Source organism: Zalophus californianus, chromosome 7, assembly GCF_009762305.2.
Source record: "Zalophus californianus isolate mZalCal1 chromosome 7, mZalCal1.pri.v2, whole genome shotgun sequence".
NCBI lineage: Eukaryota > Metazoa > Chordata > Mammalia > Carnivora > Otariidae > Zalophus > Zalophus californianus.
Window position 1 is genome coordinate 119,163,789 of NC_045601.1, and position 17,569 is coordinate 119,181,357.

The 17,569-nt window shown below is 49.7% G+C and overlaps 2 protein-coding genes across 5 annotated transcripts; one reads left to right on the forward strand and one right to left on the reverse strand.

Moving 5' to 3' along the window:
• Nucleotides 1-217: 217 nt before the first annotated feature.
• Nucleotides 218-10,904, forward strand: FLOT1 (flotillin 1). Of its 3 annotated transcripts, XM_027601755.1 has the most exons (13): nt 221-395; nt 734-790; nt 1,100-1,175; nt 1,263-1,353; nt 1,593-1,736; nt 1,871-1,990; nt 2,079-2,174; nt 2,399-2,551; nt 7,777-7,958; nt 8,143-8,188; nt 8,306-8,443; nt 8,697-8,861; nt 10,474-10,904. In XM_027601755.1, exons 2-13 carry the CDS (start codon nt 748-750, stop codon nt 10,501-10,503), a joined length of 1,284 nt encoding a protein of 427 aa, XP_027457556.1. In that variant the 5' UTR covers nt 221-395; nt 734-747; the 3' UTR covers nt 10,504-10,904. The 3 variants fall into 3 exon arrangements, with proteins under 3 accessions (XP_027457555.1, XP_027457556.1, XP_027457557.1); XM_027601754.1 differs by lacking the exon at nt 10,474-10,904 and having other exon boundaries at nt 218-395; nt 8,697-8,915; XM_027601756.1 differs by lacking the exons at nt 221-395; nt 1,263-1,353 and having other exon boundaries at nt 728-790.
• A 1,660-nt stretch (nt 10,905-12,564) lies between these two features.
• TUBB (tubulin beta class I) lies at nt 12,565-16,234 on the reverse strand. 2 transcript variants are annotated; one of them, XM_035728456.1, is made up of 4 exons: nt 15,996-16,234; nt 14,481-14,589; nt 14,100-14,210; nt 12,565-13,817 (listed from the first exon to the last, which is right to left on the reverse strand). In XM_035728456.1, exons 1-4 carry the CDS (start codon nt 16,050-16,052, stop codon nt 12,760-12,762), a joined length of 1,335 nt encoding a protein of 444 aa, XP_035584349.1. In that variant the 5' UTR covers nt 16,053-16,234; the 3' UTR covers nt 12,565-12,759. The 2 variants fall into 2 exon arrangements, with proteins under 2 accessions (XP_035584349.1, XP_035584350.1); XM_035728457.1 differs by lacking the exon at nt 15,996-16,234 and adding an exon at nt 14,677-14,879.
• Between the last annotated feature and the right edge of the window lie 1,335 nt (nt 16,235-17,569).

Below are 17,569 nucleotides of genomic sequence, written 5' to 3' on the forward strand. Positions count from 1 at the left end.
CCAGTTACCGCGGGGCAAATCAGAGATGGGTCAATCTCCCCGGCCCTGGGTTGCAGACTCACGGAGGTCACGTCCCGCTTCCCGGGGCGGAGCTCCCGGCCGGGGAAGGGGGGCGGCGGGGCTGGCGGCGCGCCCAGCAGGCGGGGCAGCCGGCGTAGGCCCGGCAGCAGGCGGGCCGCGGACGCGAGCGCGGCTTGCCGGGAAAGGGGCGGGGCGGAGGGTGTCCCGCCGCGGGGGGCGGGGTCGCGTCTGCCGCAGGAACAGGGTGCGGCCGAGTGAGGGGCGCGAGTGTCGGCGGGGCTGGCTGGGAAGCCGTCCCCTCCACCCTCCGGACAGCTCCTCCGCTCCCCGACTCGGTGCGAGCCCTGGCCGGGCCGCCGCCAGCGTGCGGGAAGGTGGGTGGGGAAGGGAGATGTAATCGGACTGCGGAGGAGCAGGCAGGGTGCCGCAAGGTCTGCGGGCCTCTAGGCGCGGGAGAGCTTTATCAGAGGAGCGAGAAACTCCTCACCGAAGGCGGGAGGGGGCAGGGGGGAAGGGAGTGGCCGCAAGCCGGCGGGGGGCGGAGGGAGCTGCTGGGGATCTGTGCGACTTAACAGGGAAATGCCTTAGCGGACCCACGGGTGCGGAAGGGACTGGGCCCTGGTGGCTGGAGATTGGGCGAGACTGACGGGAAAGAGAGAACATTCACTCCTGTGGACCCCGCCCGCAAAGGCTTTCTCTCCCTTTCCTCCAGCTTCAACCTGAGCCATGTTTTTCACCTGTGGCCCAAATGAGGCCATGGTGGTCTCCGGTAAGTAATGTTCTCTTCTCAGCCAGTGTCCCCCAAACTTGCGGTCCGGCCTCTACCCCTTACCCTTCTCCCTACCAGCTCCCCAGGCCCGGGCCTTCTGTCCACCCCCCCACACACACACACCCCACCTCCATGGCTGCAAGCCACCCACTTGTGATTCCCAGTGCTACCCTTCCAAGGCCCAGACTGCCTCCCCTCCAGCTCCCAGCTTTTCTTGTGGGGATTATCCCCCCCCCACTCTAGTTTTTCAGTCTTCCATATTCTAGCCCTGCCCCTGCCAGTGCGGTTTACTGCTCCCGTACCTTGCAGGTTTCTGCCGAAGCCCCCCAGTCATGGTGGCTGGAGGACGTGTCTTTGTCCTGCCCTGCATCCAGCAAATCCAGAGGTAGGTAGAAAAAGAACCAGGGAAGGGGAACCCCAGTTTTCTCTCTTTTCTTTTTTTCTCACTGTCCACTCCTTCTTTTTCCCATAGGATCTCTCTCAACACACTGACCCTCAATGTCAAGAGTGAAAAGGTTTACACTCGCCATGGGGTCCCCATCTCAGTCACTGGCATTGCCCAGGTGAGGCTTTCAGAGCCTTTCCCCCCTGGAGTCCATTCCCTCATCACCTTCTTTGTCCCCAGACATTAAGAATCTTCTGACCATGGCCTTCCCAACCTCTGGCTGCAGAGAAATGTCTCTGCTAAGTCTCACCTTCTCCAGGGACCCCCAGGGCACTTGACTCTTCCATTCTCTTCCTGCTTCCTACCTGGTTTCATGAGACCTTCACCACATTTTCCCTATCCCTACTCTGGTTACAGGTGAAAATCCAGGGGCAGAACAAGGAGATGTTGGCAGCTGCCTGCCAGATGTTCCTGGGGAAGACGGAGGCTGAGATTGCCCACATTGCACTGGAGACTCTGGAGGGCCACCAGAGGGCTATCATGGCTCACATGACTGTGGAGGTGGGCTTGAGGGCAGGGAAAGATCGGGAAGAGATGTCAGAGTGAGTGGCACCTAAGGACCCTGCTAGTCTCTGGGAGACAGTAGACAGGACTGAGAGCTTAAGTTCCTCCTTCCCACCATTCTGTTACCCTAGGAAATCTATAAGGACAGGCAGAAATTCTCAGAGCAAGTTTTCAAAGTGGCCTCCTCAGACCTGGTCAACATGGGCATCAGTGTGGTTAGCTACACCCTGAAGGACATTCATGATGATCAGGTAAACTTAGGTGGCTGATCCTCTCCAGTTCCCTGCTCCCATCTCTTAAACCCTCCCAAGGATTCTGATTGCTGCTTCTCTGTCACAGGACTATTTGCACTCCTTAGGGAAGGCTAGAACAGCTCAAGTCCAAAAAGATGCTCGGATTGGGGAAGCAGAAGCCAAAAGAGACGCTGGGATCCGGGTGAGAGAGATTCCACTTGGGGGATCACTTGGTCACTGTGGGCTTCTTGGGCATGCAGCGGGAGGGGGGATGGAAGGGGCACAACTGAGTGAGGGCTCATAGAGCCGGGTTGGCAGAGGAAATAGATGAGGCCACATGCAGGGGAGCCTGGTGAGGAGCAGGCTCTCCCTCCTGGGGCCTTCTTCTCCCTGCTCTAATTTCCTCTCTGATCGCTGTGTGGACAGGAAGCCAAAGCTAAGCAGGAAAAGGTGTCTGCTCAGTACCTGAGTGAGATCGAGATGGCCAAGGCGCAGAGAGACTATGAGCTAAAGAAGGCTGCATATGACATCGAGGTCAACACCCGCCGAGCGCAGGCCGACCTGGCCTATCAACTTCAGGTCAGAGCTCTCACACTGGGCAGTTAGTTCCTCTCAAGCCCTCCGTCTTAGCCTGCCACACTTTCTCATATTCTAACTCTGATCCCTTTATGCTGGCTCTACATTTCTGACCCAACTCCTCCATATCAGGAAGATTTGAAAGACCTAAGCATTTCAGTTGAAAAGCAAAGTAAAGGCCAAGAAGGGATATGGTCAGGATGGGATCATATGTTTGGGCAGATTGTCCCCTGGGCAAGGGCACCTGGAGGAGTGGCTGAAGCAGAGCTAAGATCCAGCCCATGCTCCACACTCACCATGCTATGGGAGGTGGCACCTTTTTCTGATTTTCCGTGGCTCGTAGCAGCCCTGGTGATCCAAGAAGGGCATGGGGAAGGAAAACATGGACTTGGGCTTTGAATCCTGCGAAGTGAGATATGGGCAGCCCTTGATATTACAAGGTGGCATGGTCAGTCCTCATTGTTTGCAGATTCTGTATTTGAGAATTTGCGTACTCACTAAAATTTACTGGTAACCCCAGAAACAGTCCTTGTGGCACCTTTGTGATCATTTGCAGACATGCACAGAGCAATGAAAAATTTGAGTTGCCTGATGTGCATTTGAAGTTGAACAAGATGTTCTGCCTTCTTGTTTCAGCCCTAATGATATAGAGTGTCATTTTCACAGTATATTTACTGCTACATTTTTTGATTTTGCTGTTTAAATTGGGCCCCAAACATACTGCTAAAGTGCTAAGTATTCCTAAGTGCAAGGAGGTTATGATATAATTTACAGAGAAATTACATGTGTTAGATAAGCTTCTTTCAGGCATGAGTTATAGTGCTGTTGGCAGCAACTTCGCTGTTAATGAATCAACAGTGTATATTATATAAGGTATCTTTAAACAGAAACACATATATAGCAAGGATATATACTGATCTGTCGTGAACAGGGGCTCACAGGAACCTAACCGTGTATTTCCCCTGATAGCAAAATAAGTATTTGCTAATTCAGTATTCATGGCTACTTTATAGAACAGATCTACCATGAATAATGAGAATCAACTGTACTTTGAGACCTTCACCCAAAGGATAGCAATATTAGGAAATTTGTTTTTGCCAAGAGTTGGTATAGCCTTAAAGGATGATGAAGTACAAAACATCTTTAGTTGATGATGTTGAGTTCCTGGTGGTTTGACAGGCAATTGAGTGTGGCATAGTACTTGGCTCCTCAGTGTGGTCTGCCTACCAGCAGCATCAGCATGGCTGTGGAGCTTATTAGATACAAAATATCCAGCTCCAGTCCTACTGACTGAATCAGAATCTGCACTGATTTTTTTATTTTTTATTTATTATTTTTAAAAAAAATTTTTTTATTTATTCAATTGAGAGAGAGCAAGTAAGAGCATGAGCAGGGGGAAGGGACAGAGGGAGAAGCAGGCTCCCTACTGGGAAGCCCAATGCGGGACTCGATCCAGGACCCTGGGATCGTAACCTGAGCTGAAGGCAGACGCTTAACCCACTGAGCCACCCAGGCACCCCTGCATTGATTTTTTTTTTAATTTTTTAATGTTTTATTTATTCATGAGAGTCAGAGAGAGAGAGAGAGAGAGGCAGAGGGAGAGGGAGAAGCAGGCTCCCCGCAGAGCAGGGAGCCTGATGCGGGACTCGATCCCAGGACTCTGCGATCATGACCTGAGCCGAAGGCAGATGCTTAACCATCTGAGCCACCTAGGCGCCCCCCTGCATTGATTTTTTTAAAGTAGGCTTCACGCCCGACCTGGGGCTTGAATGCATGACCCTGACATCAAGAGTTGCATGCTCTACCAACTGAGCCAGCCAGGTGCCCCTAGAATCTGCATTTTAACAAAATCCCTAGGGGATTCATGTATACATTGTAGTTTGAGAAGCATTAACATAGTGGAAACCATTAGCTTGCGTGGTCCTTAACTTAAATAGACTTTCCTTATCTGTAAATCAAAGGATTGGGCTGGTTTTGGCTCTGTTCCAACTTTTATCAGTTCTTTATTTTGTGCCAGGCTTTGTGCTAGGTGCTTGGGGAATTAAGGATTCATTCAACAAATATCTATTAAGTGCCTGCTATGTGCCAGACATTGTTTTGGAAGTGAGGATGTAAGTATGAATGAGACAGAAAAGATTCCTGCCCTTGTGGAGCATATATTATAACACAGGAAACAGCTAATAAGTAAGTAAATAACTTTCATAGGTTCTAATTATCTTGTTCAAGTGCTATGAAGGAAATATACAGAGTGATAAAAAAAACAGTGGAGAGGTACCATATTAGGTTGGGGGCGATCCAAAAAGCTTCAATGTGGAAGTGATTTATGAGATAAACCTGAGGATGAGAAGGAGCCAGCAATGTAAAGAGTTGGGGGCCAAGAGCATTCTAGGCTGTTCAAATAGAACTTTCTTTGATGATGGAAATGCTGTAAATCTGTGCTGTGATATTGAGTGCGTGAAATGTGGCTTGTAGAACTGTGGCTAGTGAAATGTGACTGAAGACAGAATTTTAAATTTTATTTAATTTTAATTAATTTTAAATATAAATAGCCATGTGTGGTTAGGCAGAGGACCATCACATGCAAAGGCCCTGAGGTAGGAAAGAGCTTGGTGTGTCCCAAGAACAGAGAGGGGGGTTCTGATCTGGTGGGGCTGGTATGCTGTGAGTAAGATGGTGAGGCAGGCAGGGCCAGGTCACATAGGGTTCAGGTGGCCGTGTTGGAGACTTAGAAGAGCATTCAAAGCCCAGTGGAATGCTATTGGAGAACTTGAAGCAGCGAGGTGCCATGGTCTAATTTACATTTTTACAAGGATCAGTCTGGCTTTTGTGACTTGTGTCACAAGTGTCTCTTGTGTCACTTGTGTGACACTTGTGTCACTTGTGTGACTCTTGAAGACAAGAGAGGAAGCAGGAAGATAAGTTGGAAGCTTTTTCAGAGATGATGGATTGAATAAATACAGTTAATTGCACTCCCTCTAAAACCTCACTAAAACCACACAGAGTGATTTTTAAAAAGAAGAAGGAGAAGGCGAAAGCAGATGGAGAGAATAGGATCAGAAGGAACAGAAAGCATAGTATCATTTTGGAAGCCGGAAAGACATCAAAATTGACTAAGCCAGTGGTACTTTATCAGTGGTGGGCACGATGTGACCATTGAATGCTAAATGCTGACAGCCTCCCCTAACCCCCTTACCGCATTTGGCCCCCAGACACTCCCGTCTTCCAAAGAAGTCATCAGAAGACTGTGCCGAGGAACGTGACCAAAGCGAAAGACTTTTAAGGATCCTGAATCATGGGTTCCTCAGCAGATGACCTGCCCAGATCACCGTAGAGTAAAGCTTGGAGTAAAGCTCAAACTCAGCAAGCCTCACCCACATGCCCACAGTTTCCTTTCACTGTTTAGACCTCCTTCACTGTGAGCAGCCAGCCAAGGATGACCTGATATATGAGGGAATCCTGCAGTGTTAAAGTCTGAGAGTAAAACCACGAACAGCAAAACAGTTTGGAGGATACATACTATGAAGGGAGAAGAAAACTTAAAAATTTTTTTTTAATATTCTTAGTGAGATAAGAGAAGAATTCACATCTAGAAAATCAGGGCATAGAACAGAAAACAAAAAAAGAGCTCTTAGAAATCAGTAGGATGGCAGAAATGAGGGGGAAAAATCACAGTGAAGAAATTCTAATGAATCTATGGATTTATTAATCTAATTCTAATAGATTCTAATTGTAATAAATTTATTAATCCTGATCTACAGATTTATTAATCTAATAAATCAACAGAACAAAGAAAATGGGAGGAAAATCACCAATGGAAAACTTTTTTAATGTTTATCTGTTCTGAAAGGTATGACTTTCTAGATTGAAATAGTCCACCAAATGCACAATAAAACAACTACCCTGTGAAATTTCAGAACATGGAGAATAAAGAAAGGATCTAAAAGCTTCCAGAGAGAAAGAACAGATCACAAAGGGTCAGGCATCAAAATGACTTCAGATTTCTCAAGAAGCTTGAAGACTGTGGAGCAATGCCTTCAAAATTCAGATAGAAAATGAATTCTAACAATAACCTGTACTCTGTCATTCAAATAGAAAGAATAAAAATCTCAGAAAAGCAAGATCTCAAAAAACTTATTGCCCATATACTTCTTCCAAGGAAGCTACTGGGGGTTATTTTATCAAAAGGTGGGCCTAAACAAAGGGGGCAGGAGGGGCTCCAACAGAGAGAGATCCTGCACACTGAAGGAGAGAGCAACTAGTCCAGTTTGGAACCGGTCTGAAATTTTAGGGTCAGAGATAGCACAGGGGTGCCATATCCAGAAGCACCTTTCCTCTGGAGTGAACACATGGGTGCAGTAAAGGCAGGGGCATCATCTCTGCTATTGATAAGACCCACAGGGATGATGGTCCATGGCTGAGCCAGAGCAGTGGAGCAGTAAAGAAGCATGTACCTCTCTGGTACCTCTCCTCACCAAAATCTTGGCAAGAGCCTTCAGATCTATTTACTCGTTCTTGTCATTGTTTAGAATGTCCCCGGAAGAAGAATACAGAAGAAGCTGGTTATAATGGTTGCCTCTGGGGAAAGGAACAAGGTAGTTTGAGGAAATAAGTGGACAGAAACCTTGCTTCTCACTGTTCATGTTTTTTCTTTGAATGTGTACCATTTACAAAAGATAAAAATGAAAAAGATACATACCCACCCACCCCCCCCTCCACCGCCAAACCAGTAGGAAGCTATTGCAGGGAGGGCTGGAGTTGATGATGGCTTGCAGGACGGTCACAGCAGCACAGATGGAGAGAAGTGATGGATTTGAGTGAGGCTGGAGGTGGAAGACGGCCACCATGCATCAGAGCCCTCCAGGTGCTCATACTCTAGAGAGGGACACTGCAGAGAAATAGACTATTATGGGAGCTCAACAGAGGGACAGTTAGCCTGGCCTGAGGGAGAACAGGGACCAGATGCCAGCCCTATCCAGCTCTTGATGCCGAGGTTGCTTGGAAAATGTCCTACCCTCGATGCTGCCTGAGGAGGATCAGGCCATCGCCCAAGCCATGATTGGGATCCATATGGGAAATGGACTCCACTGGGCTGGCTGACCCCACCAGGGACTGATTTCATGTACCTGCTCTATTTTTATATCTCACCCTGGAGCCCTGGCCCTGGCTTCTCTCCGTGGTGCCTGGGAACTTGCTCTTCAGCTCTCATGTTGAGCATTGCTCCTACCCAGGTGGCCAAAACTAAGCAGCAGATCGAGGAGCAGCGGGTACAGGTGCAGGTGGTGGAGCGGGCCCAGCAGGTGGCAGTGCAGGAACAGGAGATCGCCCGACGAGAGAAGGAGCTGGAGGCCCGAGTTCGGAAGCCCGCGGAAGCTGAGCGCTACAAGCTGGAGCGCCTAGCTGAGGCAGAGAAGTAAATGCCCCCTCCCAGGCCCCATCCTTGTCCTTCACCACCTGGGTGCCCCCATATGAAGAACTGAGGCCCTCACTGCCTGAACTTCTCCGGAACTTGGGTTACAGGGGCCTGTGTCTCTCCAGGGGGCCTGCCTTTCGCCCTTCCTCAGCGCCTCCCCCCCCACGTCCCTTTCTGTGCCCAGGTCCCAGCTGATTATGCAGGCTGAGGCAGAAGCTGAGTCTGTGAGGGTGAGTTAAGAGGTGGCTCTTGCTGGCTTGTGGAGTGAGTGGGGGTTGCTGTTTGAGCTGGGGTTTCTTGTCCTCAACTACACCCATCAGTACCACAGTTGCCTGTACCGTTCTCAGATGCGTGGGGAGGCCGAGGCCTTTGCCATAGGGGCTCGAGCCCGGGCTGAGGCCGAGCAGATGGCCAAGAAGGCAGAAGCATTCCAGCTGTACCAGGAGGCTGCTCAGCTGGACATGCTGCTGGAGAAGCTGCCCCAGGTCTGGAGGTTGTGTGTGCACCAGGAGAGAAACAGAACCAGGGATTGTAGGGTGGGGGGGAAATGAGGGGCTTGGGAAGAACCAGGCTAGGGGACTCTAGGTTAGGGGTGGGAATTATAAGCCAGTGACTGAAGTGAGGAAGAATGATCCTTACAAAGTAAAGAAGATCAAGGATCTTGAAGCCCAGGGTAAGGCGTTTTAGGAGGGGTGTGGTCAGGCCACAGGTGCTGAGTGGGCATCTCTCACCTACCAGGTAGCAGAGGAGATCAGTGGTCCCTTGACCTCAGCGAATAAGATCACACTGGTGTCCAGTGGAGGTGGGACCGTGGGGGCAGCCAAGGTGACTGGGGAAGTACTGGACATCCTGAGCCGCCTGCCAGAGAGCGTGGAGAGACTCACAGGCGTCAGCATCTCCCAGGTGAGGGTCTCTGGGGTGGGAGCTGTGGATTTTCTGTGAGTTTCTGGGTTCCTGGGGCATGTGATGCAGCAGGCCTAGTACTCGACCAGCACCAAGGAGGCTCGGGAGCCACCGACATTTTTGCTTTCTCTATGCTAGACACAGTGCTAAGCTGCTGCTGCTGCTGCTGCTTTTTTTTTAAGATTTTATTTATTTACTGCAGAGAGAGAGAGAAAGCATGAGTGGGGGCGGGGGAGAGGGTGAAACAGACTCCCGGCTGAGCAGAGAACCTGATGCCAGGACCCTGGGATCATGACCTGAGCTGAAGACAGACACTTAACCAACTGAGCCACCCAGGCGCCCCCACAGTGCTAAGCTTCTACACAAATGGTTGATTGGTTTTTTTTTTTAAATCAAACTATCCTTTGGGTGTATGGTATTTTACAAAGTAAAGAAACAACTTTCAATATGTTAAGGAACTGTGCCCCTGTCATACAGCTAGCTGGTAAAGCTAGATTTCAAAAACCCAGGCTGACTGTCTTCTAGAGCCTTGTGGTCACCCCACCAGTACAAGGAACTGGTTGCAGCCTGTTGACAGTTGATTCCAAGGCATATCACGGTCTTTCTTGGTGCCTGTTTATTCACCTATAGATTATGGTAGAGGTCAGAAAGCAGGCTCTGGAACCATACTGTTGTGGTGTGAATCCTGGCTCCAGTGCATGCTAGCTGTGACCTTAGACAAGTTAGCTATTTCTCTGTACCTCTTTCCCCACCTTAAAATCAGGTTAATAATAGCATCTACTCTATTGAATTGTTAAGGGGATTAAATGAGTAAATATTTTCAGTGTTTAGGACAGTGCTTGGCACATAACTATATATGAGTGTGCTTAAAAACTTATATAGGGGTGGGGCGCCTGGGTGGCTCAGTGGGTTAAGCGTCCAACTCTTGGTTACGGCTTAGGTCATGATCTTAGGGTCCTGGGATAGGCCTGCGTTGGGCTCTACGCTCAGTGCAGAGTCTGCTTGTCCCTCTCCCTCCCCCTATGCTCTTCCCCCTGCTTGTGCACATTCTCTCTCTCTCTCTCAAAGTACCTTTAAAAAAAAAAATTACAGGGGTGCCTGGGTGGCTCGGACGGTTGAGTGTCTGCCTTCGGCTCGGGTCGTGATCCCGGGGTCCTGGGATCGAGCCCCGCATCGGGCTCCCTGCTCAGTGGGAAGCCTGCTTCTGCCTCTCCCTCTGCCTGCTGCTTCCCCTGCTTGTGCACTCTCTCTGTCAAAAATAAATAAAATCTTAAAAAAAATTACAAAAGTGAAAAGTGTAGAGCATACCAGTGACCTTAAGCTGGGTTCCTTGGATCCTTCTTGAGGCCGGCATTGAAAGCACTGAAAGATTAGGAGCTAAGGGGGGTCTGTGCAAGCAGGGCTCTAGCCCCCTCCACTCCTTTTTAGCGATTGTTGTTGTATATTGGTCCTAATTACTGCTTGACAAGAGGGTACGGTAGGGCGGCAGAAAAAAAAACATCTTAGAAGACTTCTGGAAATGCATGTCCTCCCTGCAGCCCTCATCCAAATGAGGAGCTGGGAGAACAGGGTACATGGTTCCCAAGTGTCATCCCTGTTGTCTTTTTACCAGGTGAACCATAAGCCTTTGCGAACAGCTTGAGCCAACCTTCGCCAGTGCCTAGCTTCATGGTTGCCAGAATGGTCCCCATACTGCATGCAAAGCTGGCTTCCCTGAGCATGCCCTTGACAGTGGGATTTCACCCCTCATCTCCTTGCCGAATAGCCTTGTGCCTTGCCTTGGAGGGGAAGTGTTACTCTTCCCAACCCCACACTGCCAAGACTACCAGTCCCCCACGGGTTCCGTGCCAGCCTTCTGATTATCCTACTCACACCCCCAATTTAACTTCCTAATTAGACTGTGTGTACCTATTGTCTAGAATTTTCCTGACCAAAACTGAGGGATGGCCTGGAGGTTCTCAACTTTGTCAAATCAATTGCTGTTAAAAGGTACCAATGCTGATAAACAATTAACTTAATAAAGCAGAACTCGTTCAAAATGAATGCTGGAATGTAGCTTATTCCCTTCAATACACTTTTGAGAATGGGAGAAGTTACCTTGTATACTGTTAAAATTGTGCAACTTTTTTTCTGCAAAATTTGGTTATAGGCAGAAAAAGCATACTCAAATGGAAGAAGTGGTGAGACGAACTAGTCCCCAGAATTACTGAAAATAGGGCCAAGAAAAATTATAGACTTAAATTTCCAGGGTAGCTCTGAGACTTTGTGTTCTTAGAAGCATGTTGTATTAGGTGGAAGCGTTACTTTAGGATGGGACCATTAAGTGATATCCTCCACTGGTTATCTTTCCCTTATGTTAACTGAGAAAATCCCAAAGGTAAGAGAAACCAGCAAGATACCATAACCCAGATGAACCCTGGGTGTGCTATACACTGGAAGTGGGGGTAGTAATAGCTTTCAACTCTGCATTTGCAAGATTGCCCTGGAGTACTGTTAAAATAGATTGCTAGTTAACTGGTTTCTGGTTCAGTACTTCTGGGTAGGCCTGAAGATCTCCATTTCTACAAGTTCCAAGAGAATGTTGATGGTCTGGGAACCACTTATGCCCTATTTTAACATTCATCTCAATTCCCGTTTCTGTCCGTTGATCCTGTATCTGAGCCTGTGCCTATCCCAGTTATTGAGGCTGTTAGTGAAGGTGGTGGGGTGGTCTGGGTACCGGGGTTAAGATATGAGGGTCAATTAAGTATAAGGATAGTCTCATCAGTTTATGGAGAGCAAAGTTTATGTGTAGCTGAATGTGAGCCTCATGTACCACTGGTAGTCTTTCCCTAAATGAGCACACATCTCACAACTTTTGTTCAGTTGTCATTTATTTTTGGCTCTTGGGGCAATGTTATCTTTTCAATATGAAAAAAAGCAAGTTCAACACAAAATAGCAATTTGAAGTGCAGGACAGGGTGAAGCTAAGGGCGGGGGGAGGGAATAGCAAAAGGAAGAAATGAGATGTTGCCCAAGATGGAGGGTCTCCTTGTCCCCTCTGTGGAAGAATGATTCAGAAGATTTAGGTGGCAATGCACACCTTTCCATTACCTACACAGCAGAGCTGCGTGTTTGCTAAGAAAAGGTGGGGAGGGGGAGGGCCTTTCTGGAGGCTGGTCCCGCTAACCCCCTCTTGGCCCCCTTCTCCAACCAGGGGAAAAGGCAGGAATCCAACGTATGAAGGAGGTTATGTAGGAGAGGGATGATCCTGTTTAACAGAGTGGGGCAGACCCCTGCAAAAAAAAGCTCAGAACAGAGCTTAGAAGATGAGAAATAGAGATAATACTGTCAACACCTCTCCTGAAGCTGAGAGGAGCAGGGAAATTCCTGGAAATTAGGACTCAAAGGCCTGAATATCCCTCTCCAAAACTGCTCTAGAATAGAAAACCCTACCCCTTCCTTATAGGTACCTCTACTGCTATGAGGTAACTTGGTTTCCTTTCCCCTGGGCTACCACATGGGCCTAGGATGGTGGCCATCTACTGGGTTTCAGCACATGGTTCTAAATGGGATCTGATGAGACCCAGCTTCTTGGAGAATTATCTTAAAAAACAAAGGGAAATATCAACTGGACAGATGGGAGAAGTGGACACCAAAAGGAAATACAGGGCTACCCAGAATGGCAGAAATCTAGGTTTCCCAGAGTGGAAGAGAGGAGACATTCAACAAACAACAAATATTTATTGAGCGCCTATTATGTGCCAGGCACTGTTCTAGGATCCCCCCCTCCAAAAAAGGAAAACAAAACAAAATAAAATGAGACAGAGGCAGAAAATGCAATTCTGAGGGAGAGGACAGGGGCAGCTGAGGAAGAAGGCTGAGGGAACGGAGAAGCCTGAGGTGATGGTGCTCTGCCTTAGGCCTCCTCTTCGGCCTCCTCACCGAAATCCTCTTCTTCTTCTGCGGTGGCGTCCTGGTACTGCTGGTACTCGGAGACAAGGTCGTTCATGTTGCTCTCGGCTTCAGTGAACTCCATCTCGTCCATGCCCTCGCCTGTGTACCAGTGCAGGAAGGCCTTGCGCCGGAACATGGCCGTGAACTGCTCCGAGATGCGCTTGAAGAGCTCCTGGATGGCCGTGCTGTTGCCGATGAAGGTGACTGCCATCTTGAGGCCACGAGGTGGGATATCGCAGACTGCTGTCTTGACGTTGTTGGGGATCCATTCCACGAAGTAGCTGCTATTCTTGTTTTGCACGTTGAGCATCTGCTCATCTACCTCCTTCATGGACATCCGCCCACGGAAGACAGCAGCCACGGTGAGGTAACGGCCATGGCGGGGGTCACAGGCGGCCATCATGTTCTTGGCATCAAAGACCTGCTGGGTGAGTTCGGGCACAGTGAGGGCCCGATACTGCTGGCTTCCACGGCTGGTCAGAGGTGCGAAGCCGGGCATGAAGAAGTGGAGACGTGGGAAGGGCACCATGTTGACGGCTAGCTTGCGGAGGTCAGCATTGAGCTGACCAGGGAAGCGGAGGCAGGTGGTGACACCGCTCATGGTGGCTGAGACGAGGTGGTTCAGGTCCCCGTAGGTTGGCGTGGTCAGCTTGAGAGTACGGAAGCAGATGTCGTACAGGGCCTCATTGTCAATGCAGTAGGTCTCATCCGTGTTCTCTACCAGCTGATGGACGGAGAGGGTGGCGTTGTAGGGCTCAACCACCGTGTCAGACACTTTGGGTGAGGGTACCACACTGAAGGTGTTCATGATGCGGTCAGGATACTCTTCTCGGATCTTGCTGATGAGCAAGGTGCCCATTCCAGAGCCTGTGCCCCCACCCAGCGAGTGGGTCAGCTGGAAGCCCTGCAGGCAGTCACAGCTCTCAGCCTCCTTCCTCACCACATCCAGGACTGAGTCAACCAGCTCAGCCCCCTCTGTATAGTGGCCCTTGGCCCAGTTGTTGCCTGCCCCGGACTGACCTGGAATGGGATCGGGAGGCAAGCCTGATTAGTAAAGCATGAAAAATAAAGGACCAAATTTCCACCTTTCAACTTTTGGAATAATGTACACAAAAGTGCCTTCTTTCTCACTCACCTGTGATACATCCCTCCCCCATTATTTACCATCTCAGGCAGTCCCTACCAACACCCTGCATTAGAGATTTCAGAATACAGCCCTGGATAAGCACTCTAGTATAACAATAATCTCCTTGCTGTCTCCTTTACCCAAATACGTTGAACAGCACATTGCATATAACTCACCGAAAACAAAGTTGTCTGGTCTGAATATCTGCCCAAAAGGACCTGAGCGAACAGAGTCCATGGTCCCGGGTTCTAGATCCACCAAGATAGCACGAGGAACATATTTGCCACCTATATGGAATAAAGTAGAGTACAAATTGGCAAAGGAGACCAACTGGGGTTGGGGGACAGCCAGGGACCCTAACTTGTGATTCCAAGTGCGGCCACCAGGGGGCATAAGAGCCAGTCTTCTGCCCCACGGTGGGCAATCAAATCAAGGCCTCCTTAAAAAAGGGAAGGAAAAATCCATCCAAAGGTGGTAAGAAGTACTCCAGGGCTGGAAAAGAGACCCTAGAGAAGCGGGAGAAGAGACCCCAAGCTTCCCCGGGCTCCCAACCTCACCTGTAGCTTCATTGTAGTACACGGAGATGCGATCCAGCTGGAGGTCGCTGTCACCGTGGTAGGTTCCGGTGGGATCGATGCCGTGTTCATCACTGATTACCTCCCAGAACTGCGGAGGGAAAGCAATGAGACTTCCACAGCTCTGGTCCTGGCCAATTATGCCCACCCGACCTACACATTTTAATCCCAGACACACCCGTAGTGAGCCTGGTTCTAGGGCCTGGCGTTCCCTGTCTGCCTGCCACACCCTTCCACCAGACACCCGCAACCCCAAGGAAGCCGAAGCTTTCACTGCTTGGAACGCGAGACGAGGTGCAGCTGAGGAGGGCCGGCGATCGCAGTTAATTGTGGGGTGGGAGTGTGAGGAGAGGGGGAGAGAGGCGGCCGACCACACCGGACGAGCACACCTTCCCGCCGAGCACAATGGGTTCGAAGAGACCAGATGCTGCCGCAGTCAACCACCCCCCACCCCGCCCTCCACGTGACTGCGGGGCCCGCGCCCGCCGTGCCACTGACAAAGGGAGGTGTCGCGCGTGGGCGGGGGCGGGGCCTGAATTCGGCCCGCGAGAGGCGGGGCTCGACTTGGGCTAGGGCGCCCCCAGGCGGTAGGCAGGGCCGCATTGTCCCGGCGCGCCAGGGGCGCCCGGGCCCCGCCCTTCTGCTACAACGTAGCAGCAGCACTTCCTCCCTGCCCTTCCCCCGCTACACTGTAACCGCGCGCAAAAAAAAAAAAAAAAAACACCAAAAAACCCACCCCTTGCCTTGGCCTCGGAATTTTCTTCTTTTGCTAGCTTTTTACCCCTTGCTTTAAATAAGGATTCTCTTCCTTTCTCCCACCGTTTAGTCCTGAGGGACCCTTTAAAGAAAAAGACCCTCCTGCCCTCTTTCTCCATACTGGTTCACGCCCTAAAAGGGTCTCTTTACGGGAGATGAAAGGAAATAAAATTAATCCAGCAGCTATTAGTTTTCCATCCACAAAGAACTACGGGACCGCCCCTCGGGAATCGCGGGCGCGCGAGATGCCTATCTTTTGGGAAGGGTGCAGCGCAGCCCACCCTGGCGCACCGCGTCCCCCACCCCACCGTGGGATCCGGACTCCCTTCAGCCGCCGCCCAGCCTCCCCCCTTCCCCCTTCGGCGAAGCCCAGCCAAGGGGGATGCACATGGGGGAAACCTCGCCTCGCTTTGTCTCGGACCGTTTCCGCATCTCCCTCCCTCCCCGGTCCTCGGACCGTTAGAACACTTTCAAGTAAAATCTTACAGAACCACCGTCTTCCCACCGCCAAACCCGAAAGGTCCTTAACAGTTTCCCCAAAATGAGCCAGTCAAGACTAATTCCCCCGTTTTTCAAAAAACAAATTCTTGCTACAAACGTCTATTATATATGGAAAACTTTTGAGGGGCAAAGCTTGACTATGGATGGTATGCAAATGATCACAACCATTCATCATTTATCTGGATTTTTTTTTTCTTCTCAAAAGAAATATAGTTAGAAGAAGAGGTTTAAAATCCTTACCTTGGCACCGATCTGGTTGCCACACTGACCGGCCTGGATATGCACGATTTCCCTCATTGTTAAAATTTATTTTTAATTCTTTTGCTCGCCTCAAGGTGTGTACGGGGCAAGAAAATGATAGGGAATTTTTTTTCTATACTGCTAATCGCAGGCTGGAAGGATGGGACGTGTCCCAGAGGCTGGAGCAGCGAGGTCCGAACGCAGAGGCAGGAAGGTTCTGAGAGGGAGAAAAGAGAGGGGAGGGCGAAGGAGGGAAGGCGGGCAGGGCGGGGCGCGCGTGCGCCTAGGCTGGGAGGCGGGAGAACGCGCCCCGCGCCGCGGTCGGGAGACAAAGCCTTACCGAGGCTGGACCTGATTAGTCGATGCCAGTCACGTCTGAGACGTCCATTGGTCTCTGCTCGGATGGACGAATGCAGGCCTCACTGGGAGTTGTAGTCCTCCATTGTTGTCCACGCTGCAAAATGAAGGGAGGGATGGGTGGATACTGGATTTTTGGTTTGGGGTTTTTTTTTTTTAGTTTATGAAAAATGACCTTGCGCAAGTTTTCTTTCCCCTATGCCTGAGTTTTTTGTACTAAAAGGGAGTAGTTTTCGGGGATACAGGAATTGGGAACCCTACGGTGCCAGGCGTTGGAAGGTGGAGTGGGCACGCCCTCACGCTCCCTGCTGTTGTAGCTCTTGGGAAGAGAGGGCTGCTTAGCTCAGCGAAAACTGGGGAGAAATGCAGCACCCTGTTCTGCTATCTAACAGTTGGCCCTTTGGTGACCCAAGACATGAACTCCAGTAAGCCGCTGCTCTCCCAGATAGGAAGAGGAGACTGCCCTCCTGCTGTTTTTTTGGAAGTTTTCTAGTGATAATGTTCAGAAAGAGAAACAAAATTGCAGCAATGGCTTTTCAGAAGAGAGATGTAATTGTCTGAGTCTGAGGGTGTGTTCACAAGAGTAAGTTGAACGGTTTAAAAAAATTGGTATCTGGAAGTCAGAAGTTTCTCTCCATGTAAGGGGTTCCGGGCCTTAGAGAAGCATTGAAGACACTGCTTTTGTCAGAGAACTATGGATGAGGTGCCAGAATTTCAGTGCCTTCCAGCCTGCCTCTCTAGACATTTTGGTGAAAGTGATTTTCAGTTTGCTGAATTCACTGACTAGGTGGCTGGCTGTTGAAATCTTTCAAAAGCCTCAGGATTGAAACAAAAGAGGGGGGCCCATGGGAGAAAATAGGATGGGCTCAAGTCAGAGTGGCTGCTTCTTAGGGGTTTATTCATTTGACAGATACTAAGTGTCCACCAACCTAGAAGCTGGGGATACAAAATGAGTAAAAATTGGGTCCCCCGTCTTCAGGATTTTGCAATTTGATGGGAAGTGTATAAACAATGGAGTGTGGTAAGCACTGTAATAAGACGTATCATATCAAGGTCATCATTGTTAATTCACAGTGCATTCAACACATTTCTCCTCACCTAAATAAAAAACAAACATCAAGTTGTGTAAGACCTTCTCTACCCACTTAAAAGAGAATATTTTATGTTTCAGGGCATGATCACAATGAAAGCAATTATTTTGTGGGGGGGGAAGAGTT